Here is a 26318-nt window from a genome sequence, read left to right as displayed (position 1 = left end):
CTGCCCTGGGACTGCAACTCCACGCCAGTCTCTGATTTGATAAATATCAAAGCAAATGCAGACATTCATTGTTTCACCACTAAAACACAATCCTAATTCACAAAACTCTATTGCTAATTTTGAATATTTACCTTGACCAGAAGCAGCAATTTGTGTGATCTCATCATCTAGTGATTGAGAAGTTGTTAATTATTTCATTGGAGTTGGCTGCTATATCTGAGACCCTATTCATTTTAGACAAGGATAGAATTTGCATACATAACCCTCTAAACTTCAGACCTCTCATTGTACTTCACAGTTGCTAAAATATTTTCAAAGTGTAATCACCATGATAACATGGTATTTGTATGCTCAACTAGTTTTCATAAAAGGTAATGTGATGAATAGCCATGATTCCTGATTATTTGAGGACTACGTGTTTGGCACCAGAAGAGCTTGCTTGTTCTTTTTTCTAAAATGGCATGTAAATGGATCCAAGGCCTTTGGATCAGTGTCACACTTGTAGGACCAATGATGCGAATGCCACTGATGCAAATACATTTTGCTGGCAATTCATTGATATGCCCACTTTGATTATATGCTCAAGTCCTGAAAATGAGCTGCTTCCCTGGACTTTTGACTGAAAGGCAAGAGTGATATTTCCTGATTCAAGACTGACCGAGTGTTTTAACTTTATTTTACTGATGAATTGGGCAAAGTATGTTAGTGCTGAAGCTAGATAAAATCATGCTTTGGTGAGGACTTGGCATTTGGGATCTGTTCCAGGTAGTAAGCCAAAGTTGTTGGAATTCAGTAAGTTCATTTTAAATATAAAGAATGCTTTTGCTGTATTGAGCAACGGGGGAATGTCTGTGTCACATCTGAAATGGCAGATGTTTGATTTAATGAGCTGAGTGGCCTTGATCTGAACTACGCATGTGATTGTGATCTTTTAATTCTCTGATATTTCAGAGTCTGGAGAGCCTCATGAAAGGGAAAGACCTGGAATTAGAGCAGATTATGATGGCATACAAGAAACTCCATTGGCTGAAGCAGGAGATGGAGGCGAAGCATGTTCGTTTCTTGAAGGAAAAGGACGCGGTCAACAGTCAGCTGCAGGCAGCACTGCACAACAGCAACAAGGAGGTTGAGGTAGGAAGCTTGTGAAGCCACTTGAAAGAAAATCTCAATCAAAGTTTTGACACAATAAATCATATTCATGATGATGCAACAAAATAAATTTCTGGAGATTTGCACTAGTCATGAAAAACAGTTGTCATTTTTTTTTCCATGATCAGCCAATTGTGTTGTGCTTGATTATTTTACAGCAGGATATTGAAGTTCATAATCAGCCCAGGGAGCCATATATTGCAAATTTCAAGTGTTCTGTACCCTGAGAAGATCTGTGGTTCCTATTGCTTTCATCTAGTTCTGACCCTGATAGCAAATCTGCCTACAGGAAAAGTAAAATGCTCCCTTTAAGTTATAGAGTCTCTGAAATGAATACAGGAATAGGCAATTCAACCCTTTAAGCCTATACACCATTTATTAAAATCATAGCTAAGGTTGAATTTCAGCTCCACCTTATTGTGTTATTCTCGTTGCCCTTAATTCCCTACTATACAAATATCTATCAGTGTCTGGCTTGAATATGCCCAGTAATTGAGCATTCTTGGCTCTCTGGGGTAGGGAATTCAGCTTTCACAGCCCTTTGATTAAAGAATTTATTCTCATCTCTATTTAATTTGAAAAGAACTATTGGTATATAACTATCCACTCTCTCAATGATGTTCCCAGAAAATCGCAGTGCGCTGCATTTAATGCAGTTAACTGGTTTGGTAGTTGACATCAAAGTTGATAAATGGTGCACACAGGAATTTTACCTCAGCTTGCTAATTAATTAATTTCAAAGTTTCATTGTGGGAAGTAAAGAGTGCCCCTTTTCAAATTGTGATGCAATGTATGAGCGAACTTTTAAGTGTAGCTTAAATAAGACATTCACCTAATGTCTGTATGGCTTTCCTCCCACAGTCCAAGGATGCACAGGTTAGGTGGATTAGCCATGTTTAATTGCCCCATAGTGTGCAGGGGTGTGCAAGCTAGGTGGATTAGCCATTGGAAATGCAGAGTTACAGGGATACGGTAGGTGGGTGGGATGCCCTTCCAAGGGTCGGTATGGATTCAAAGGGCCAAATGGCTTGCTTCCTGTAGGGATTCTCTGAACGACATTTGGAAGAGGCAAAGTCAACATAAAGATATCATTTAGGATTGGCCCTCAGTGGCATGTTGGCAGAACACCAATTCCTACTCTGAACTTTTTGTTCAAATTCCCCGGGCAGGACCTGACCGTAATGTTGATGAGCAAGGTTAGCGCTGGGTCTGATAACATGATGGAACAGCTGAGGCTTCGGCTGCAGCTGAAGGAGCGAATGCTGCAGGAAGTGTTAAAAGATAGAAGCATGTTGACAATTGATCATGAGCAAGAGGTGGCAGAGCTGCTGCAAACCATCAACTCCCGTGATCAGCAGATGAAGGTAATGTGCTGCTTAAATGTTCTGTTCCTGTTTCTGTGGGCTTATTTCCCTAAAAATCTAAATATCAGTTCCTTGTCTACCACAACCTGATTATACAGCACGCATTGATTAAGGTCTCTATGTCCTATAGTTGCTACTTTTCAAATAACTTTGATTTATCTCTGTAATTGGTCTCTCAATTCTTATTAATCATAAACCCAAACTGTTGACGTTATTTATAACTCCTTTTGAAGAACTATCTCTACCTTTGTCTCTAACGTAACATTTTATGAATAAGTTTGCAATCCTGCATGACCGTTTTGGTACTAGAGAAATGCTGACAGAACACTGTCACTGTAATGCAGGTTTTATGTGCCTTCCATTAACACCTATTTGTGTTGCTGTTTCCGAAGGTTTTATTTTCTGATCAATATCCTGCAGATGTCAAGACTGTTCGCTGCACTTGCATTGACAATGACATTCTGAAATTTTATTATGGTGTAATAAGGAAAGGCATTTTTTTTAATTAAGCAGTTAGTACTAGGCAAAGCCAATCTAGTAAAGTAAACATTGTCTTAATTGCAGCTAATGTATGTTTCTATGGAAAGCGTGAAATGACATTTGAAGAATCAGATGGAGACATGTGGCTCAGTACTGGTCCCCACACACCACCTTGGAACATTTTACAGTGAAGAACATAATCAGTTACTAAATACATTTCTAGCTGCAATTGTAATTGGTAAATTATAGAACTAATTTTGAGTAGAGTCATTCCCATCAGTGAATGTGACTTATAAACATCCAGCAGCATTGGCAAACTGACCCTCTGTTTAATTTCTTATCTAATGGGCAACACTGCTAACCAAGGAATAATCGTGCACTGAAATGACCTTTTACATCAAGTAGTGAAGTGTGGGGCACAATCTCCAGAACATCCTGCCACAGCAATGAGAATGTTAGCAACCAAACAAAGCTGGGACATTTAATTTGCTGCTGTGGTCAGATGCGAGAACGTTTAATATTTCCTGTGTACTATTTTTCAGGATGCAACAGAGAAGTTGATACATACCTTTGCAGAGAAGAACCATGAGCTTCAGACATTGCGCCGCCAGCTGGTTGAAAAGGATCGAGAAGCAGCAAACTTCACCGAGCAGAATGTGTCCTCATTGGAGATAACAACAGAAATAGCCCACCTCAAAGAACTTCTCCAGGAAAAGGATCGAATAATCCATGTAAAGCCTTCAAGTATTGTTTAACAACAAATGTATTTTGCCCTGCACTGAATTCAGCGGTTTGTAGTGCTTATTAGAATTCCTTTGCTGCGTAACTAGACACAAAGAAACGTTATGGTTGTACAAGTACAAAATGAAACTGTGTAATTATGTGAGCCAATGCATGAGTTACCTGTAACAACAGAATTATCATTCGATGCAAGCTGTGCATATATTTATTGCAAGCCAGAGCCAGAAACGTTGGCAACTGAAGGTAAAGATCCACTGTATGCCTACCATTGTTTGAGTCTATGACTCCAGTTGCTGTCCCAGTAAAATGTCCCATTGCAATATTGATGCTGCAATCTGAGGAGATGGTGGCATATCAGTAACCATAAGATATAGGAGCAGAGTTAGGCCATTTGGCCCATCGAGTCTGCTCTGTCATGATTGTGGCTGATATATTTCTCAATCCCACTTATCTGCCTTCCCCTTGCAACCTTTTTGATTCCCCCTACTAATTAAGAATCTGTCTATCTCTGTCTTAAAGATACTTAATGGTTTGGTCTCTGCAGACTTCTATGAATAACACAGATTTGCTTCCCTCTGAATAAATTCCTCCTCGTCTCAGTTTTGAAAGTTTGTTCTTTCACTCTGAGGCTGTGTCCTTGGGTTCCAATCTCTCCCAGTAGGGGAACCATCTTTCATGTCCACTGTATCCAGCCTTGGCCGTATTCTGTAAGTTTCAATGAGATAACCCCCTCATCCTTCTAAACTCCATTGAGTGCAGTCACTAGATTGTTTATTCAAAAGCCTAGACTGAATAGGCTAATTCACAAGTTCAAATCCTATTACTGAAACTGATGGAATTTAATTTCACTGAAATGGTTAGAAGTTGGGAAGTGTTGATGTCCAAAGGGACCTGTGTGGCCTTGTCTATGCATCACTAAAAGTCCAGTGTGCAGTTGCAGCAAGCAATTAGAAAGGTAAATGGGGTTGTGGCCTTCATCACAAGAACGCTAGAGGACAGGTTCATAGTTCCTTGAATGTGGAGTCACAGGTAGATAGGAGAGTGAAGAAGGCATTTGGTCTGCTTTCCTTTACTGGTCAGAGCATTGCGTACAGGAGTTGGGAGGTCATGTTGTGGCTGTACAGGATGTTCATTAGGCCACTTTTGGAATACTGCATGCAATTCTGGTCTCCCTTCTATAAGAAGGGTATTATGAAACTTGAAAGGGTTCAGAAAATATTTACAAGGATGTTGCCAGGGATGGAGGGTTTGAGCTATAGGGAGAGGCTGAATAGGCTGGAGCTATTTTCCCTGGAGCATCAGAGGCTGAGGAGTGACCTTAAAGAGGTTTATAAAATCATGAGGGGCATGGATAGCATAAATAGACAGGCTCGCTTGCTCTCTCGCATGCTCTGGTGCTTGCTCGCCCTCCCTCTCTTGCCACAAAGCAAAATGAAACATTAGCTGCTAGTACACATTCACTTTCACACAAAGAATAACTGGTTGGATCAGATACTGGAGCAATGATAATATTCAAGTAAATACATCCCAAAATATGTCAGCAGCTCGAGAAGAACACTTGATGGAGGAATCTTACAAAATTTAGGCCAAAGGTTAATTCATCTTTTACTTGAGAGCAGAGCTGCACTTTTCACCTGTCTCAGATGTATGTTCTGTACTTTAGAAGGGCACAGATGTAAGTAGCACATATTTGCTGAAGTATAGATTTATTAGTTAATCAAGAAGTGCCACATGAGATTTCTTGGGATATCCATCCTGCCTGGAGCATCTTAGCTTTCATACCAGATTCTGTCGCTGTGTTGTGGTTTAAAATGCATTGAGATATTTTATAAAATTAACTTTGGTGACCAGCTGAGAGCATTTTACTTGGAGTGGTAATTATTTCCAAACAACTAATCTGAGCTGTTTCTGTTCAGGAGCTGGTGCAGGATTATCAGAGCAAGAATGAGCCTGCCTTCCAAACTGAGAAAATGGAAGCTTCTGAGCCTATTGACACTCAGCAGAAAGCAAATGGAAGGGAAGGTAAGTGAAATTAAGTAAGATTCATAGGCTTTTAGCTTCTTAGCAAACACAAAATAACTTTTCTTCGCTATGTTCTTAATAGGATTTTGACTATTGAATCTCAGTATTGTCAATGATTGCAAAATAGAAGTCGTCATCATTATCAATATTGAATTCTCATGTTACTAGCTGAATTCGAAATGAACTATAAACAGTATTGCTTCAGTAATAAAGGAAGTGGCTAAAACAAGAGCAACAATCACATCTAGAGTGCTCAGATGTCCTTTGGTCAGCATTAAATAGATTTCAGCTGCTAGTTTAACTTCTAAAAGTATTGAGTAAAGAAAGTGGGAAATGTCTCTTTGATGCAGTTGGGCCTACTCTGCTGCACTGTTTGGGTCAGAATTTCTAGCTTCCATGCTGTTATGTAGGGTGGGTAATTTATATATATTTTGATATCTTTTTAAAACTTTTGAGTTTTGTAATAAGGCCATGTGTTTTTTTGTGTTTGAAGAGTTTAACAATCAACTTGTAAGCAATTTTGTAGCCGTGGTTATTTCTTTTCAATATTAGCCTGCAGGACGAATAGGGTTTTTTTTTAATTACAGTAACAGGGTGTATTATTGATCATGTTAAACAACATATGAAACATGTTTCAATAAAGGCTTCTGGACTTTGAGTTCAGTGAAAATACCCATAGCCAAATGGAAAAAATAAGGTTTTGTTTGAATTTCAGTTTGGGGCAGGTTTGCAGACATCTTGGATGGAGATGGTTGTGTAAAGCAATGCTCTTGAGAAAGCAAGTGGAAAATAGGTTACCTTACCACTGGAGGAGGTGGTTCCACAAATAGCCCCATCCTAAGTGGTAAAAGAGCTTAGCACATCAGCGCAAAAGATGTGGTGTAAGCATTTGCAGTAATCTTCAACCAGATGTGCCAAGTGGATGATCCACCTCTGCCTTCTCCAGTGGTCCCAAGCATCTCAGATCCCAGTCTTCTCACAATTCAATTCACTCCAGTTGGTATTAAGATAAATGTTTGGAGGCATTGGAACATGCAGAAGTTGTGGGTCCTGTCAACATTGTGCCAGAAGATTTGTGCTCCAGAACGTTTTATTCCCCTAGTGAAGCTTTTCCAGTACACTACAACACCGGTAGCTACCCTATAAAGTGGAAAAATGCCCAGGTATGATGTGCAAACAAGAAGCAAAACAAATCAAACCTGGTCAATTACTACCCCATCAGTCTATTCTCGATCATCAGTAAAGTGATGGACAGTGTCATCAGCAGTGCTATGAAGCAGCACCTACTCAGCAATAACCTGCAAATTGACGTCCAGTTTGGGTTTTGCCACAGCCACTCAGCTCCTGACCTCATTACAGCCTAGGTTGAAACATAATCAATAGAAGTGAATTCTAGAGATGAGGTGAGAGTGACATCAAGGCTGCATTCGACCGAGTTTAGCACCAAGGACCTGTGCAAAACTGGCATCAATGAATATCAGGAGCAAATTCTGTGCTGGCTGGAGCCTTGCCTGGCAAATAGGAAGATAGTTGTGTTTGTTGGAGGTCCTCTCAGCTCCAGGACATCTCTGCAGGAGTCCCTCCGGGTAGTGTTCTAAGCCCAACTACCTTCAGCTGCTTCATCAATGACCTCCCCTCCATTATAAGATTAGAAGTGAGGATGTTCACCAATGGTTGTGCAATGGCAGCATCATTCATGACTCCTCAGATATTGAAGCAGTCCATGTTCAAATGCAATAAGATCTGGACAATATCCAGCCTCGAGCTGACCAGTGGGAAGTAACATTTACCAGTAACAAATGCCAGGCAATAACCATCTCCAGTAACGTAGTCTAACCACTACGCCTTGACATTCAATGGTGTTACTGTTGCTGAATCCCCCACTATCAACATCCTGGGGTTACCATTGTCCAGAAGCTCAATTTGGATTTGACAAATAGATACAGTGGTTACAAGAGCAGGTCAGAGGCTCGGCATACTGCAGTAAGTAACTCACTCCTGACTTCCCAAAGCCTGTCCATCATCTTCAAGACACAAATCAGGAGTATGATAAAATCTTCCCCACCTGTCTGGATGGGTGCTACTCTAACAACACTCAAGAAGCCTGACTCCATTTAAGACAAAACAGCCTGCTTGATGGGCACCACATGCACAGGCATCCATTCCCTCCACCTCACTAGTAGCAGTGTGTATTACCCACAAGATGCACTGCAAAAATTCACCAAAGATCATTCGACAGCATCTTCCAAATCCACGACCACTTCCATCTAGAAAGACATGGCAGAATTAGTTCAAGAAGGCGACTCACCACCACCTTTTCAAAGGCAACTAAGACAGATAATAAATGCTGACCAGTCAGTGATAGCCACATGTGACGAGTGAATATAAAAGTAAGGGTTTTGACCCAGACAAGAAGTGCTTTGATCAAATCCTGAAGAAATTTCTTGAAGTTGAGAATATTTAAACTGATGTCTAAAAGCTCCAGGAAATGGCTGTCAGATTTTCCAAACTGGGAGTTGAAGTTACTGTCAAATTAATCTTCTAGTGGTGTTCAAAAAGGTGATTTTTCTCTAATGTATTGTAAAGGTTATTTTTGGGATTTGTAAAAGGACATTTTGGGTGATTGAGGTTATTAATTATTGTGTGCTGCAAAATCTTTTAAGATTTTGCTGTATGTAAATAGGCTGGTTTATTCTATTTTATTTTTATTTCATTTGCTTGATGAATTTGTTCTATTGTTGCAACCAAATCTACAACATTGTGTGCTTGTGTTCCAGTGAAAGACTACCTTATTAAAAACAAAAAAATAATCTACCAAGCCAGATTTCAGTCTGGGATCAGAATTATCCAGTAATATCATTGGCTGGGATCACAACAAAGGCTAGAACACAAATTACGCAAGGATTGCAGTTGATCAGGGAAATAATGTGGCTTCACTGAAATTTCCAGTTGGTTTTGTGCTGAAACAGGGGTGGATTACTGAATGAAATAGATTGAACTAATCATTACCTTCAAGCTACTAAAAAATGCAAGATGCTATATGTCTGTATCGCGGTCACTCATCTCTACTACTGTCTTCCCAATGCACAGTGTGTAAGAAGCAATAATCCTGTTGTGAGTTAAATCCTGTAGGTCATTTCCAATGTGTTGCACAGTCTGTAAATTAACCACATCTTTCTGTCTTAACAGCAGAACAGCCAACTTTAGATGGAGATGAAGCAATGGCTGACCCAGAACAAGAAGATATCAAGCAGATTGAGCTGGACCAGATAAAAGAGGAACTGCAGCTTGCTTTGAGGAAAGAGAAAGAAACTAGGGTGGGTTTTAATATAACTAGGGTTTTAACATTGCAGTATTGCGGTTAGTGAAATAATCTGAGTTTTCCAGGTTTGGGGTGCTTTAAAAGCTTTGCCTTTAGAACATTTTGGTTCAGATGTCATCTTCGGAGTGGTAATGTGGGAGATTCATGACTTTAATGCAGACATAGAGTTCTTGAAATACAAATTTGAGTCAAAAATTCCTATGGGAAGGATGTGATCTCACTATAGTTAATTTTGACTGTTAGCCAAGTGGAAGAAACTCACCCACGTTGCCCACTCCTGATAACTGTCCAAATATCCTACTGGAAAATACATATGTGTGGATGTTGAATGAGATTCTGATGTTTCATGAACAAATAACTGCCAGTACTTCATAATAATTTAAATAAAGAACAGGAGGTACCTTAAGGAAAAATGGGAAGAAATTGGTGTGGAAAATTAAAAACAGGAAACTAAAGCTTAGATTTTAAGAGTTTAAAGATTGTTGGAAAGCATCAACCCTCTGATGTTAAGTAGCATGAGATGTGAGACAAAATCTGGCAGGTATTCAGGCAAATCAAGTTCCAAAGCCAGATCAATATCCATCCAGCTCTGTTACTCAGAACAAAGTAGAAGAAATTCAACTTATTAAGAAGTCGAGCAAGTAAGTTTTCTCTCCAAATTTGATTTGAAGGTGCCGGTGTGTACTGGTGTGTACAAAGTTAAAAATCACACAACACCAAGTTATAGTCTAACAGGTTTATTTGGAAGCACTAGCTTTCGGAATGCTACTCCTTCATCAGTTGGTTGTGGAGAATAAGATCGTAAAACACAGAATTTATAGCAAAAGTTTACAGTGTGATGCAACTGAAATATATATTGAAAAAGACCTGGATTGTTCGTTAAGTCTCTCATCTTTTAGAATGAGTATGTTGGTTTCAGTTCTTTCATGTGTAAAGCTGTATTGTTAAAGTTCATTTGAGAATGTAACTTTTAAAAAATGTTCTGGGATTTACATATGAAAGAACTGAAACCAACATGGTCATTCTAAAAGATGGGGCGGCATGGTGGCTCAGTGGTTAGCACTGCTGCCTCACAGCACCAAGGACCCAGATCCAATTCCTGCCTTGGGTGACTGACTATGTGGAGTTTGCACATTCTCCCCGTGTCTGAGTGGGTTTCCTCTGGGTGCTCTGGTTTCCTCCCACACTCCAAAGATGTACAGATTAGGTGAATTGGTCATGCTAAATTGCCCATAGCCAGGGATGAATATGGGGAATGGGTCTGGGTGGGTTACTCTTCAGAGGGTCGGTATGGACTTGTTGGGCTGAAGGGCCTGTTTCCACCCTATAGGGATTCTAATCTAAACCTGATTAGAGCTGCCAGAGCTGAACTTCTCCAGTGCTGCTTCCTTTTATTTCAGATATTGCGGCACCCACAGTATATTCCTTTTGTCTAAAATTAAAGGAGCAATTTAACTAAAGCTAAATAAGTTTGAAAAAGTTGACAAATTGCAAGTCATTTTCTAGTTTGGAGACCTTGAGGATGAACAGATTGTGAATGGCTTATTTAACCTGCTGCTGTGTGATTTTAACTTTGTACTCTCCAAATTTGAGCTGCAGAATGAAGAACTAAAGAAACTGAATTGAAAAAAAGAAAACATGCTCAGAATAGGAAGGGTAAACTTCGGGGCAAGAAAGGAAAATGTTCTGGTTACTTTGCAGCTGATCGAGCAATCTGCAGTAAATTCCATGATGTGCATATCTTTGTGTATGGAATGAAGACTAAATAAGCCATTCACAATCTGTTCATCCTCAAGGTCTCCAAACTAGAAAATGACTTGCAATTTGTCAACTTTTTCAAACTTATTTAGCTTTAGTTAAATTGCTCCTTTAATTTTAGACAAAAGGAATATACTGTGGGTGCCGCAATATCTGAAATAAAAGGAAGCAGCACTGGAGAAGTTCAGCTCTGGCAGCATCTCTGGAGGGAAAAACCGAGTTAATGTTTTGAGTCCATTATGACTCTTTGAAACTGGGTTCCATCCTACTCTTTTCATCTTTAGTGTTTTGCATTGTGGATGATATTTAACTTTCCTACTTGAATCATAAGTATTAAAAAAAAATTACTGGCATCGGTGAATCTGTAATGAGTGCTGATTCTGTGTGCTCACCTCCAATACCTTTCAGACTATACAATACATATATAGAATGCAAAGCTGACTTTTAAAACCGTTTTAAATGTTTAACCCTTTTCACTTCACTTTTTAGACTTTTTATCATCTGTTTTCATTTGTCAGTGTTTGCTAGGTATTTATCACTCTTTATTTAAATATTTTTGAGAGATTTTGTTGCTAGTGCACATGCTTACAGGTATCAGGAACTGCAACCTAAAAAGAATGGTAAATTTTGGGACTTGGAGTGAATCATGAGTATTAGCAATAAATGTGACTTTATTTTGGGTTAGAGATGGTCAAGTGAAATATTCTCAAGTTTTGAGTGTTTTTAAATTTTACCAGCCTCCATACTTGATATATGATATGAGGGCATATGTCTGACTGTGGTTTGTGTTTATTCTTTTTCAGCTTGAGCTGACCAGACTGCAATCTGTACTGTCCAACCAGGGAAGAGAGTTCCAGTGTCAGACTGTGGAGATCGAAGTTCTCTCAAGCAACATTCCTATCAATGAGGAGTGTACTAAGGTCTGATGTGATTTATGCAGAAGTTAGCTTTTTGACATACAGAAGTTGTATGGAAGACCAGCTTCAAGAAGATCATGTGATTTTACCCTTTGTGACCACTCTTATAATCACCTGTCAGTTAGTGAGGTTATTATATTATGGTAAGTTAGGAGCAACTTTGCACTCTGAGCACATTCTAATTAGGAGGTGTACAGTAAGACTTGTGCAGACTGATTTCATAAGGGACTTCCGTGGTCAACAGATAAATGAACCATCCATTCAGTCAGTCTGGACTGGAACCAAACCTGGATTCCTAGGATAGAGAAAAACATCCTATCTCTTGCCTATTTGAGAAGATCTTGTTCAGTTGTCATGTAGCTAATGAAGACATTTTAGAAGATGGGTAAAACCTCATGTGAATGGTTTTATAAGTCTGCCAACATATTCATATATAAAACCTTGAACCATTGATAGTATGCTACACCCATATCTGGATGTATATACACCAGGCTTGGTGCTATTTGTGATTTATCAATTGGATTGCTGCAAAGTTGAAATAGTAATGTTTGTCTTGTTCTGCCATAGGATCTGCAAATGCAACAGGTACAGCAATGTGAATCTCCAGAAATGGAGAGGCATAAGCAGGAGCTCCTGGTCTTGAGGGAACAAGTGGCAGAAATGGAGTCATCTACACAGGAAAACATAAGGAAGAAGCACCATCAGGTATTTATATGTGCATGTACATCTGTGCAGGGAAGTATAATGGAAAATTTAGTGATAATTTAATGCATGGTTTAAGTTAACTTTGTTGGGTTATGACTCTCTTCTTCTTTATGCTAAATAGCAACTAGATCATTTCCTACTCATGAACAAGTCAAAGGTCATGCACATAAGAAACTGACCTGAAAAGAATTGGCAGATAATTGTAAGGTTAATCCTAGAATTCGACTTCAGAATGAGTAAATGCTGTTAGGATGCATGAGTAGCTTTTAAACAAAACCTTTCCCAAGTAAAACAGTGCTAATCTAGTAATAAGGTAATTTGCTCTATATCCTTGGAGAGAAATGGCAACATGATGGTAATGACACTGGATGAGTAATTCAGAGGCCCAGAATAATGCTGTGGGATCAAGGCTTCAAATCAACCACATAAACTAATGGAGTTGAAATTAACCTCATAAATTGAAGTTCAAAAAAAAATTTGAAAGTTACTCAACAGTGATAGTTAACATGAAAGTATCGTCAATTGTCATAAAAACCCATCTCATTTAAAATCTGCCATCCTTTCTTGGTCCAGCCTACATGTGACTCCACCCTCAGCAATACGGTTGATCTTTAACTGTTACTTAAGAGATGGACAAGTGTTAGACTTTGCGGTGCTAGTATCCCATGAATGAAGAAAGCAAAACTCAACAGTGCTGACTGGGTTAAGAGTGAGTGGATATTGCAAAATTTCTAGCACTGATGAGAAATCTATGTCAATTCAACCTCGATCATATTTGAAACTGATAGATGTTTGAGAGCACTAAAAAAGAAGGCAGGAATGACCAAAGATTAGACTGAATCCGGAAATGATTCTTTTAAACCCATTAGGAATGTATTGGTTATTTGTCTACTTTTTAAACACAGTAGTTCCAGTACCTACGGGGAATACCTTCCAAGACCTACCACGGATAGTAGCAAGCCTATTCATTTAAACGGGAAATTTACCTTTTCGGCAGATCCTGGTTCTGGAATGTTCCACATAATATGTTTGGGCCGTGGTAAACCGCTGGTAACTGAGACAGCAGAAACAAAGTCCATGGATATGGCGGTCGCCATGTATCTATTATCATCTTTTTCTTTCCAATTTCTTAACTGTTCCAAAAACCATCTAGTTTTCCCCTATACACTGGTATTGTCTACAGATATTGGTTGCCTGCTGGTGCTCTACCAATCAGCTATTATTTACATACGCCTTGACAATGAATGTCTGCATATTATTCAGTTACATGGTAAAGTGGGTATCACAACCAAACTTCATCTCACTTTTCATATGTGTATTTCTAGAAAGGTTTTCTGTGTAATCATTGAAAGTGAATAAATAATCCCCTCTCTAACATGTAAGCTGAAAAACCGATTATAATGTTCTAGCGTTCGAGCTGAAAATGTGAAAATTCAGCACTGACATTTGAATAGATATCTGAATTAAGAGGAGGCCCCTTGACTTTACTCCATCATTTCATAAAATCATGACTGATCTGATTATTCCATATTTCTGCCTACCCACAATACCTTTCACTCCGCTTATCAAGAGAGTGTGGCACTGGAAAAGCACAGTAGGTCAGGCAGCATCCGAGGAGCAGGAGAATCAGCATTACGGGCAAGAGCCCTTCATCAGGAATGACCTGTAAGTTTAAAAATAATCAAGGTTCTGCTTGCATCATCTTTGGCAGAAGAGGATTCCAACAACTCTCAACTCTGAGAAAAACTTATGCTTATCTGTCCTAAATGGATAACTGCCTTATTTTGAACCAGTGATTGATTCTAGAATCTTGCACTGAGAAACATCCTTCCCACATGCATCTGTTAAGACCACTCAAAATCTTAATTGTGGAAGTTATAAATGTTTCAAATGAATATCAATATTAATAATATATTTCATTCCTTGAAATAGTATGATATTTATTCCTAAATCATATGCTTGCTGTTGTTTACTGGCAGCTGATCTGGGCCCTCGAAGAGCAAGTTCAGGAACAGTTACGATTGAGTGAAGCTCTTAGATCTGAACGACAACTCTACATCAGTCTTGTTAAATTCCACAATCAAACTGACAGGTAAGATAAGGACCTGGAAGAACGCAGAACATATGCAGTCCTGTATGCATGTGCGTATGCCTTGAGATTGATTGTATGATTTTGCATTTCTGCATCAATATCCAATTAGTGCGAGCTACCACCTTTGGAAATGAGTGGTGTTCAATTTGATTCCTTAATTTCTAAAAAAGGATACATTTTGTATGTTTCTGCACCACTTACTAAAAAAGTGAAATCATTATAATTAACACATGTTGTAAAGCATTGAATACCACATGCATCATTTACGATGTCTGGCTGTTATTTTTGCCATCCTGTCGAAAGTTGCTCTTAATCTATATGTTGTAGCAAATAACTGTTAACTGCGTGCTGGTACAGCACAGCATGGGATTGTGGTTGCCTTGCAAATGCTGATAAAAAGGAAATGTCTGCTTGCTGCAAACTGAATGTTTAATACTTATTAACTAAACATCTGCAAGTTAATTGACCTGAATTCAGAAAATCATGACTGTTATGGGTTTCCTTCTGTCTCCTAAAGGTTATGATCCATAATAGGCTGCATGCATCCCTCAGAGGAAAAAAAAATTGTTATTTTATGTTATTTTCTTCTCCCAACTTGTGTTAGTCAAATAAGAGCATTGTTCCATCGTGCATTTTTTTTTATTCAAAGGATGAGTCACAGCTTGTTTTTTTTTTTCAGGACATCCAAAAATAAGCAATATTCTGGCATTTCGTTAATCTAACTTGTATAGAACTTTTCTGGTATCTGCACCAGTGAGCCATTTTATTGCTGATTTGGTGCGTAAATATTCAGAATGAGGATTGAAGAATTGCATGTCTTCATGTGCCAGTGAGCTGTGATTCCCTGTACCTTCTATTTGACACTTTTTAAAAAAAACACCATTAGGCAATTCATCCGTTCTGCAACTTTCTTGTTGTTTAAGTTATTTTGATTTTGGTTTTGCTAATATATTTGATGTCATTGTTATAGGGTTCAAAATATGGTTTACCATGTTTCTTGATCCCCAATAAATTCACATGATCGTCAACTACAAGCTGTATTTCTTGGCAAAATCTGATCTGGTTCATAATCTCGTCTATGTTGCAAAGCCAAACTTCAGTCCATTGTTTGGTAGTTCTTAATTCGGACCTCTTTTCCCTTCCAGTTCACGGTGACTCCTAAACTCACCACTGTAATTAAGACAGAATTTTACGGTTTTACACCAGCAAGTGGGTTGGACCTGTAATTTTCCCTGCTGAAGAGGGTACATCCACATTCTCCTGAACAGAGGTTAAGGGTGCCCTGCTGGAATTTTGAGGCTGGCAGGAAAAATTCCGCGACAGAAGGGTAATCAACAGATCACATTTGGACAGAGGTGTGCATTCTTCAAAGGACTCCCTGTCCACATCTGGTCTGTCTACCCTTCACCACCACCACCCACATCACTGGGCCTCATTTCCCCTACCTAGTGAGAGAACCCTCTGCACTTATCTAGTTCTCGACTTTGGATAGAACCTGGACAGTGCCTGCCGTCCCACTGAGAGTGTGAAATGGCCATGGAACGACTGTGATTCACTAATACTTCGGGTGATGGAAAGGGAAACATGATTTGTCACAGACCTAATACAATGTTAGTAGATTGCGGAAATGGAGGGAATAAGAACAACGTCGTTTTATAATGATTGTGTCCTGCAGTCCTCCAAGCTAAGGGTGATGTAGCTGAGCCCTCTGTCTATTGTCCATTCATCAAGCACTATTTGTGATAATATGATACGGTTGATATTTGTCTCAAAATTCACATCTTTACTTAACTCTGACAGAGAAGATACGTTGCAGGCCGAGCTTTTGGCTATACAGGCACTCCGTGGACAACTGGAAGAGGCCCTCAGGAGGAGTCAGGAGCAGATCAGCCGTCTGGAGAGAGAATCTGAGATGCCAGCAGATTCTGGAGGTGGGGGAATGGAAAGACTGGGAAGTCTGCAAGAGCATGCGGTCTCCCTTACTGAGGGGTCTTGCGCCCAAGCAACATAGCGTGCTACTAGGATGGTGGTTTTCTTGAGAACCTTGCTAACAGGAAGTGCCTGCTTAATGCAAACAAGTTATTAACTGAAAGTGTGCAATGTGAACTGACCTGGATTTAGAAAATCATGATTGTATCCTATATGAGTTTTCTTTGTCTCCTAAAGGTCATGCACCAAATGTTTTGCATGCAACCATTAGAGGAAAAAATACCATTCCGTTTTAAGTTATTACCTTTTCCCTGTTTACGTTGGTTAAATAAAAGCATTTTTCCATCATGTCCTTGCACGTCCTCCATTTTGAATGTATGTATCCCATTGCTTTATCCTACCTATTAAAGAAAAGGTCAAGAATCAAATTGTTAAACAAATCTAGTTACAATTTCCTGAATAACTGCAACTTACTCTGACAACTTAATTGTTTGAATATATATAAAATACACCGTGTGAGTCCAGTTGTAGGTATTTGAAAATTGTGGCTTTATTAATCTGGTTTGCAACTCTTGATGCAGATTTCCCATACACAGATTAATTTTGTTACTCTAAAAGCTATTTTGTTGTGGATAACTCCAGAATTGGCAAAGTAGTAAACCTCGTCCCGAGGTACACTGCCACCAAGGTGGCATGATGTGCTTGAGGGTCTTGCTCTCCATTTGGGGAAGGACTGAGTTTTCACGAGGACCTTAAATGTATTGCATCGGTTGAGAGTGAAAGCACAGACCCTAACCTTCTCTCTGCCATAATGTGGCTAAGGAGACTTGAAACAAATCAAACATAGAAGGAATTTTGAGAACTAATAGCATTAATAAACTTCGTATTTTCAAGTCCTCCTTTGATGTTGGATGCATGAGAATGCAGAGCATGTTGCTAATATTTGCAAAAGCCAAAATTGAACTTAAGACCACCTTGTGACCAATTACTATCCAGTCATTGTACTATTAATAGCCATGAGTTTTATGTGTAACACAATATGCCACTGGATGTTCCAGTTTTATACTAATGCATCTTGCATTAATCATATCACTGAAAAATTATCTCTTGTTAGTTAGAGCTTACATTACAAATTGATGGTGGCCTGCATAATTCACTGTGTACTCTGTGACTCTTGTTGTATTACCCTCCTCCCCATGATGTTATCATTCAGTATAGAGGCACACAGCATCGAAACAGCATAGACCTTCAGTCCAACTAGCCCACACTGACCATGTTCCCAAACTAAACTAATCCCATATGTCTGCATTTGGTCCATATCCCTCCAAGCCTTTCCTATTCATGTACTTATCCAAATGTCTTTTAGATTTTGTAACTGTACCTGCATTCACCACTTCCTCTGGCAGTTCATTCCACACGTGAACTACTGTGTGTAAAAAAAAAAGTTGCCCCTCATGTTTTTTTAAAACTTTCTCCCCTCCCCTTAAAAATATACTCCCTAGTTTTGAACTCCACCACATAAGGAAAAGACCTTTGCTATTCACCTTATTTATGCCCTGCATGATCTTATAAACCTTAGTAAGGTCACCCCTCACTCACCTAGTGAAGTTAGACCCAGCCTATTTTTGTAACTCAAAACATTCCACTCCCAGCAACATCCTGGTAAATCTTTACTAAAGCCTCTCCAATTTAATAATATCCTTCCTATAACAGGGTGACCAAAAGTGCACGCAGTACTCCAGAAGAGATAGCACCAACATCCTGTACAACTTCAACATGACATCCCAACTCCTATACTCGATGAAGGCAAGTGTGCTAAACGCATGCTTAACCCACCCTATCTACCTATGATGCAAATTTCAAAGAAGTATATACCTGAACTCCTATGTCTGTCTGTTCTACAGCTCCATCCAATTGATCAAGATCTTTTGTAATCTTAGATAATCTTCACTGTCCACTATACCACCAATCTTGCTGTCATCCACAAACTTACTAACCATGTGTCCTATACTCTCATTCAAATCGTTTGTATAAATGACAAACAAAAGTATCCTGGATTTCTCATCTGTTTGGGGTTGGTTAAAGGATGTTACTATACAGAAATGGTTTTTTTTAAGTTGTAAGACTTGCACACCTTGGAAAAGCAAGGAACAGTTTAATACCTTCTTACAGGAGCATTCAATAAGGTGTGTTAAAACAGATTATTATGTCACTATAGCTCAGCCCCTAAGACACACTGCTCTTCAGCTCCAAACCAAAAAAAGGTTGACAAAGTACTCTTTCTCCATAAAAATATGGCACCAGGGGGTTTAATTCTGCAAATACTGCAATTTCCAGAAATTCCACCCAATTAACTATCTTTAATGTGAGTGTCAACAGACTATTCTTCCATGGGGAACTTGGCATGCATGATTGGCACTCAGTTGGATAGCAATCAGGAATGGGAACACAGACCTGCTAATTCACATTTGATATTCTATCCTATTCCTCAGAATCATAATCTCCTGCTTGTACTTGCATTCTGCCTCAGTTTGGTATTTTCTAATATTTATTTGCCAGTGTGTGAAGAAGCAACTAAGGAAGCAGAGTTTGCCATAATTCATAACAGTAGTAAAAGCATATTCTTAAATCCATAGATCCTATAAATTCAATAGAATGTGTTAGCAATTGCTTTGAATGCAGGGAAAATGTCATGTCCATTTTTTTTTCATTTTCTAGGTATAGAAAATGATGATAATACTTCAAATATCATAACATTTGAGGCTGTGATGTGGGGGGGAAAAGAAAGGAGAAAATTAGGGAAAGACTGTAAACCAACCAAGTGAAGCCAATCACATTTTTTCTGACATCAAGTTCTGCCTAGTGAGCAAACTGGTGACACCTCAGGGGCTTCAAAGCAAACACTTAGTGCAGTTTTCCATCTCAGTTTGGAGCTGGTTTCTAATTTGAGGTAGCAATTTCATTTGTATTCAGGTACATTATTTGCTACCTTGTGCCTCTTTGGTTAGTTGTTAGTCTGCACTGAGATAGGTTTCATCCATGAGGTCAAATTTATTTCACATACGCAAATGAGCAACTTGTGTGTATAAAGTTAAAAGGTGGCAGCATAATTTTAAATTAATAATTCAAGGCATTATGTACATGCCGACTTAGACCATGTTTGATTATTGCTTTGATAAATAAGAGATGATAGGCATTCTATTCATCATGGAATTGTCTTCTAACCCTGACTGTATTTCTGTACACCATTCATACATAATGGGAAGTGGGCTCTCGCTTCATTAGTAACTGTCACACCACTCTCGGAACATGTAAAAAGGTGGTAAGCACATGTCTCAATTAGACAGCAAAAGTTTTCATTTCAAAATACCGCACGAAAGCAACATGGAATTCAAGATGCAACAGAGTGCAATCCAATTTTTTTCTTGCTTCTGCCCACCTAATCCTTGAATTAATTGCTGCGTGGGGAAGGAAGAGAGGCACAAGTAAATGGTGGGTACTGATGAAAACTTCTCCACTATGCAGTGAACTGTGGTATTGAACTAATCTGCATATGTAATTACAACTGATGAATATGTCACTATTAAAGGACTAGATTTGATGAAAAGGCTCATTTTAGTAAGCATTGCGAATTATTGATTTAGTTACATTCTCGTGCAACTCACACAGATATCTGGTGCTGGAATAAAGTCCTGTATGATTGCTACATATTTGAAACTGAGCACTGCTTCTCTGGGCCAATACATATTTATGTATTTGGCATCAGGAGGAAATTATTCCACTGCCTACAGTTTTACAGATTGCAAGGCAGTGCTCCTCTTGCAGATCCAGCTTCATTTTGTCAGATTGTCCTGGTCTAGGTATAGTAAGTTTTGTGAATGGTGAGGTTTGTTGTCAGTATCCAGCAATGTGCAGCCAATAAGATTTTTGTACTATGCTTTCAATGTGACCTGTTTACGAGTAACACTTTTCTGTCTATTCTGTATTCACCAAAAACATAGCAACGCTTATCTTTCGAAAGAGTCACCCTTGATTGTTTATTATACATGGCTCTTAGTTCTGAGGAGAAAGTGAGGACTGCAGATACTGGAGATCAAAGTCAAGAGTGTGTGCTGGAAAGGACCGATGAAGGACTTATGCCCAGAAAGTTGATTCTCCTGTTCCTCGGATACTGCCTGATCTGTGCTTTTCCAGCACCACACTCTCGACTCTTAGTTCAGTGAATATGGCAAGAAAGGCCTTCTGCATGTTTTCAGCAGCATGTTGCATCTATGTGCTGTTTTAATGATCAGGGAACTGGAAAGAATGTGGTTTATATCAGCATGTTAATGAAGAAGATAGCCTTTATTGAACTGTTTCCTTTGTGATTACACACATGCAGCTGCAATTGAAAAGCTATAGGTGAGATACTATTAATTAAACTGGTGATGTTATGAAACACTTCTGGAGCAGGTAAGACTAAAACCCAGGCCTTCAAGCTCAGACGTAGGGACACTACCACTGCACCACAAGAGCCCTCAAAGGTGTTCAATACAACATAAGATTTCAGTAATGAGCATTTCAGGAAATGCAAAAGTTTTAGGTGAAATTGTAATGTCAAGTTTCCACAGCTGTGTTACCTAAATTAGGTATAACAGGAGGCTATTCAAATCTTCAACTGCTAAGTCAGTATTCAGTATTGCTTTAGATTGTTTTCAGTTCTCTTCTACCTTGGTGTCATCTTTTGCCTCTTGTGAAGTTTGAATCTATTTCCCTTTTTAAATTCTTAAACTGTATATATGTTGAGACAATGCCAACTGGCTGCGTAAAAATAGATTTCCACAAAACAAGCCCAAATCTTTCTAGGGGCCTTGAAACAAACTTTCTGTTATTGCATCTCCAACCAGTAGTTTCTGCAGTGAAAGTTATGTCGAGCTTCCTTCAGCTTGAGTCCATTCAGCTTCTTATCACCACTAACTGTAATATATGCTTATTCTGAAAGTACCCAAGGAGAAATAGATATGCAGTACTGACTTCAGATTTGGTCCAGGCCCTCGTTCTTTCTCAAACTGAGTCCTAAGGCAAGTCATAATTGCTAAGACAATGATTCTCACTCTGCCACCACCAATCTCCTCCCGTGAACAGTCATTACTTCAGCAATGTAGCAGTATTTTACACATCAGTTCTTGACATCTGTTGTTACACTGGAATTAATGGGATTGGTTTTGCTGTCCACTGGACTAGGCAGAGCCACTGTACAAAGGAAATGAAATTACGTGGATAGACTCTTATAAAGCAGGAGAAAGTGAGGACTGCAGATGTTGGAGATCAGAGTTGAGAGTGTGGTGCTGAAAAAGCACAGCAGGTCAGGCAGTATCCAAGGAGCAGGAGAATTGACTTTGCGGGCATAAGCCCATTTCTGATGAAGGGCTTATGCCCGAAACATAGATTCTCCTGCTCCTCGGATGCTGCCTGACCTGCTGTGCTTTTCCAGCACCACACTCTCGGTATATATAAAGCAGTCAGTATTGTTTCCCTGTAATCTGTGGTTAAGGTGGATCTGTAAATCCACTCAAATTTACCCTTTGCAAATTTAGCACAATCCTCAGAAGGTTGCAAAACCAATTTATTATTCTTGAGAGTTGAAAGCATGGTAATCTTCATTTCATTTCATTTGATATCTTCAAACATGATGCGGGTGCATTTCAATGGAGGTTACTAGCACAGCCCAGAAACTGCATTTGGGAAATTCAATTATATATGGATTGGCATTTCACTAACCCAGTGTCTTTGCCAACTTGCTGTGGAACAATAGAGTAGACATTTTTACAGATCTGTTCGGGCTTGTGTGGAGAATAACTTGTACACGATGATTAAATAAAACAGATATCTGTTGATATGTTGTAATGACAAGCATCTAGTTTAGTACATTTACTCTCTGGTGTTGTATTCTATCTTAAGGTACTCAAAGTTAATCTTTTTTTCAATAACGGAAAAGATTTTAAACTTCAAAGTTGAGGCCAGCAAAAGTAAACAGATTTGTTTTATATCAATTTGTTGTTCGGTCAGGTTTGTCAAATACAAAAGAAGCTCTAATTTGATGTATGCTGAGTTAGTAGGGCTCAGTTAAGGTGCTGGTAGGTGCACTGCAGTCAACCTTAGTGGAATATTCACAGGAGAGCTAACTACCAATAGCTGCCTGGGTTGGCAATATACATGTATAAATGTCAGATGACCTTTCAATTGGCGATGGTTGTAATGCTCACAAAACCCTGGTACAATAGCCTGTTGACACTGAATGTGGGAATGAATTTTTGGAAGGTAATTTTACTTCAGCAAGGAACCAGTAACTTTGGGAGTGTTTAGAAGAGGAGCAGCAAAAACTAATGTGATGGGAAATTGCTATCTGGCCACCCACTTTCCCACATTGGGACATTTCAAAGTTTCTGGATGACTTGCCCTCTCTTTCTCAGTTGCTTTTAACAAAGGTTGAAGAGCAGGAATTCTATTTGCATGATCCACCTCTACAAACAAAAGTAATAGAGTTTGGTGAAGAGAATTGACACTGCCCAAACACTGCTTCCAAATTTCATGCTAGAAATTACAGAGATAACTCTACAAGATAATCTGAAAAAGCTTAAAATTGTGCCTAACATTATAGGAGCTCAATCAGCATTTTAAATGTTGGTCAATCCAAGAAATGTTAAAATTATGCTAATGACCCTGAAGCTTCGTTAGACTGCATGCAATAAGCATGGGCTCGGTTCAGGTTTATTTGGTGTTTGTATGTATTGATAAATTTGTGCTAGAAGACCAATTCTAGTCTGTCTGTTTTAATGCCTTTCTGTTCACAATAAAATATCATTTTAATTACTTTTGAACCAAGTTCTTCTAAGTACAATAGGAATAATCTTTGATCTGAGTCAGGAAACATCAATCCATTCAGAGATTTTCAGCTCCTGAAAGAGTTAGTTGCTTGTTGTGTGAGAGAAAATTTTCGAATACAATTCTCAGTCTTTATTTGGTTCATTAATCGTACCTGATTGAGCTACTTGACCATAACAGTGCTGCTGAGCAAAGAAGGATATGATGGAATCAGCCAAAACCCTGATGGCCAACCAGTGGTCTGTGGTGGAAATTTCACATGCACAGTGCTGAGTAGGAACTTGATGTAATGCACTCTTGTTGAAATAGCCTGCAGAGATTCATTGTCCATACTCATTTGAAGCATTGCCAATTGGATAATGTGAAAAATGACTCCTCAGTCCATCATACTCCAGTGTGAATCAGTCCCTTCAGTTTCCAAGTGATTTCTGTAGGACCTGTTGCATAACGTCATAAATGGGAAATATTGCTGGTAATCCAAAGGTGTGGGAATTTCAATTCTTTTCCGGGTGTACCATGCATAGCAGGGTTACAAAAAAATCACTCTTCACTGTGAATAATTGTGTTGGTATTTCATTGATGTGGTTTACAGTGATAAAGCTTAAAAGAGTTTCAAAGGCATAAAATACCACCTGCTTCACCACAGAGGAAAGCAGAAGTCATTTGATAATGTATACAAGTGTAGAACATTGATTAGTATCAGATTATCAGACAATAGGATGAGACTGTGAATGAGTTTGCTAGTGTGTTGCACAATGCAAATCTGGTATAGCCAATTGTGCTGTAATCTCCTCGTACATCAATTTGCAATGCAAACTTAAATTATAGCCACTTACACTAGAGACCTCTGGTATACCCACTAACATTGAAAACTTCAAGAAACACCCAATGCAAATCTCAGGTACGTAAGTATGAAGAGATCATTTAGGGCTGAATTCATTGGAACCTAGATGCATGAGGGAGGATCTCACAGAAACTGACAAAATTCTAATAGGACTAGACAGGGTAAACACAGGAAGAATATTCCCAATGCCTGGGGAGTCCAGAACCTCGGGTCACAGTCTAAGGATAAGGGGTAAGCCATTGAGATGAGAAACTATTTCAACTAGAGAGTGGTGAGCCTGTGGAAGTCTCTGCCACAGAAAGCAGTTATGGCTAAAACATTGAATGTTTTCAAGAAGCAGTTAGATAAAGTTCTTAAGGTTAAAAGTATCACTGGGTAAGGGGAGAAGGCAGGACCAAGGAACTGAGTTAATGATCAGTGATGATCAGATTGAATAGCAGAACAAGCTTGAAGGGTTGAATGGTCTACTGCTCCTATATTCTATGTTCACACTTACTAGCATTACAAACTCTGAGCTACCTGTTAATATCACAAAACTTTGATGTACTCAATGTATATCTAATCACCTTGGGAACTGTCACAATTATGAAACATTGTGTAGACTGAAGAGTAATCCTGTATGCCACTTTTGCAGATCAATACACATTGGTAGTGCACTTTAGAAAATTATACATGTATGTGAAGCAGGTGATTCTCCACTTTTAATATGAACAGATGGAAAATTTAGGATCTGTGCATGCAGTTTCATGGTCTATCCTTCAGCTTGACAAGGACCTGTGCCAAGAGCAAGTGGAAAATTTAGCCTTAAATGAGTATTCAAATATTTTACGCAGAAAATTGTGTTTTTCTACAGGCTAGACATTTGTTTCTTTGTTTCCTCTTCAATTCTCTTGGCTCATCTTTGGGCTGAGGCTCAGTAGTGTAGGATCTGACATCTGGCTTAAGGTTTTTGTCTTCAGTAGATTGGACTACAGTTGCCAACTCTCCAGAATTGTCCTGCAGTTTTCAGCAATTGAAAATTAAATTGCTTTGAGCAACATGAGAGATAAATCTCCAAGTCGTTGAAAAGTCATATTCTCGTACTTTACTCTGGACATTTGCTCATTAGTGATAAAAGTGTTGAAGATGATAAGGAAAGGTTGCTTGACTATAGATTATGCTTGACTATGAAGAGTTGGGCAGTCAGTGTAGGATATGTTGCTCCAGATTGATGGACATGATGCGTCATCAGTGGTGAGTGAATGGAGCCAGTCAGTTAAGGAGAGGTGATGGCCTAGTGGTATTATCACTAGATTATTAATTCATAGATCTAGCTGATATTCAAAGAGCCCAGGTTTAAATCCTGGCAAGACTGATGGTGGAATTTGAATTCGATAAAAATTTGGAATTAAGAGCCTAAAGATAACCATGGATCCATTGCCGATTGTCTGGAAAAAACTCATCTGGTTCACTAATCTCCTTTTAGAGAAGGAAACTGCCATCCTTACCCAGTCTGTCATATATGTGACTCCAGACCCACAGCAATGTGGTTGACTTTTAATTGCCCTCTGAGCAATTAGGGATGAGCAATAAATGCTGGCCTGGCTGGCGATCTTCTCTTCCCATAAATGAAGAAAAAATAAGTATTCTCCAGCTCATATTCCCCTTGGACCAGAGAAGATGCAGAGCTGGTCTTATTGAGGTATTAATTTTGATAGGATATTCTATTTCCATCAGTTGGTATATCAGTAAGTAAGGGTCACAATTTCAAGACTGTCAGCAGGAGAGCTAGGAGTAAAATGAGAGGAAATGTCTTGACTCAAAGTTCTGAGGATTTGGAATGAGCTGCCTGGAAGAGTGATGGAGGTGGGTTCCATGCAAGGTTTCAAAAAAAAAAGAGAACTGCATATATGCTTGAAAGTGATGAATTTAGAGGACTACAGAAAGTAGGGTTGGGGAATGGGACTAGCTAGGTAGCTCTATCAGGAGCTGGTACAAACATGATGGTTCGAATGACCTCGTCCTGTACTCTAAATTTCTATGTATAACTAGGGTTGGCAAATGAAGCCTAAATAGTAAGTAAAATTTGAGTACTCATTCTGGGGTTGAAACAAATGCTGCTTCAGAGTTGCAGGAATGATAACCGCAAGTA

General features: G+C 39.0%; 1 protein-coding gene across 1 annotated transcript in view; it reads left to right on the top strand.

Annotated features, from left to right (window-relative positions):
- Nucleotides 1-26318, top strand: part of LOC122554446 (phosphodiesterase 4D interacting protein) — a 161417-nt gene that overhangs the window by 37257 nt on the left and 97842 nt on the right. Inside the window, exons 9-17 of the mRNA XM_043699507.1 lie at nucleotides 952-1131; nucleotides 2319-2513; nucleotides 3536-3724; nucleotides 5651-5756; nucleotides 8946-9073; nucleotides 11640-11756; nucleotides 12321-12458; nucleotides 14438-14550; nucleotides 16351-16481. Coding sequence (XP_043555442.1) covers nucleotides 952-1131; nucleotides 2319-2513; nucleotides 3536-3724; nucleotides 5651-5756; nucleotides 8946-9073; nucleotides 11640-11756; nucleotides 12321-12458; nucleotides 14438-14550; nucleotides 16351-16481 — 1297 coding nt within the window. The remainder of the gene's footprint in view (nucleotides 1-951; nucleotides 1132-2318; nucleotides 2514-3535; nucleotides 3725-5650; nucleotides 5757-8945; nucleotides 9074-11639; nucleotides 11757-12320; nucleotides 12459-14437; nucleotides 14551-16350; nucleotides 16482-26318) is intronic.

Source organism: Chiloscyllium plagiosum, chromosome 11 (genome assembly GCF_004010195.1).
Source record: "Chiloscyllium plagiosum isolate BGI_BamShark_2017 chromosome 11, ASM401019v2, whole genome shotgun sequence".
In the NCBI taxonomy this organism is placed as follows: domain Eukaryota; kingdom Metazoa; phylum Chordata; class Chondrichthyes; order Orectolobiformes; family Hemiscylliidae; genus Chiloscyllium; species Chiloscyllium plagiosum.
The sequence above is the reverse complement of the archived record's forward strand: the minus strand, read 5'-3'. Positions and strand labels throughout refer to the sequence as shown.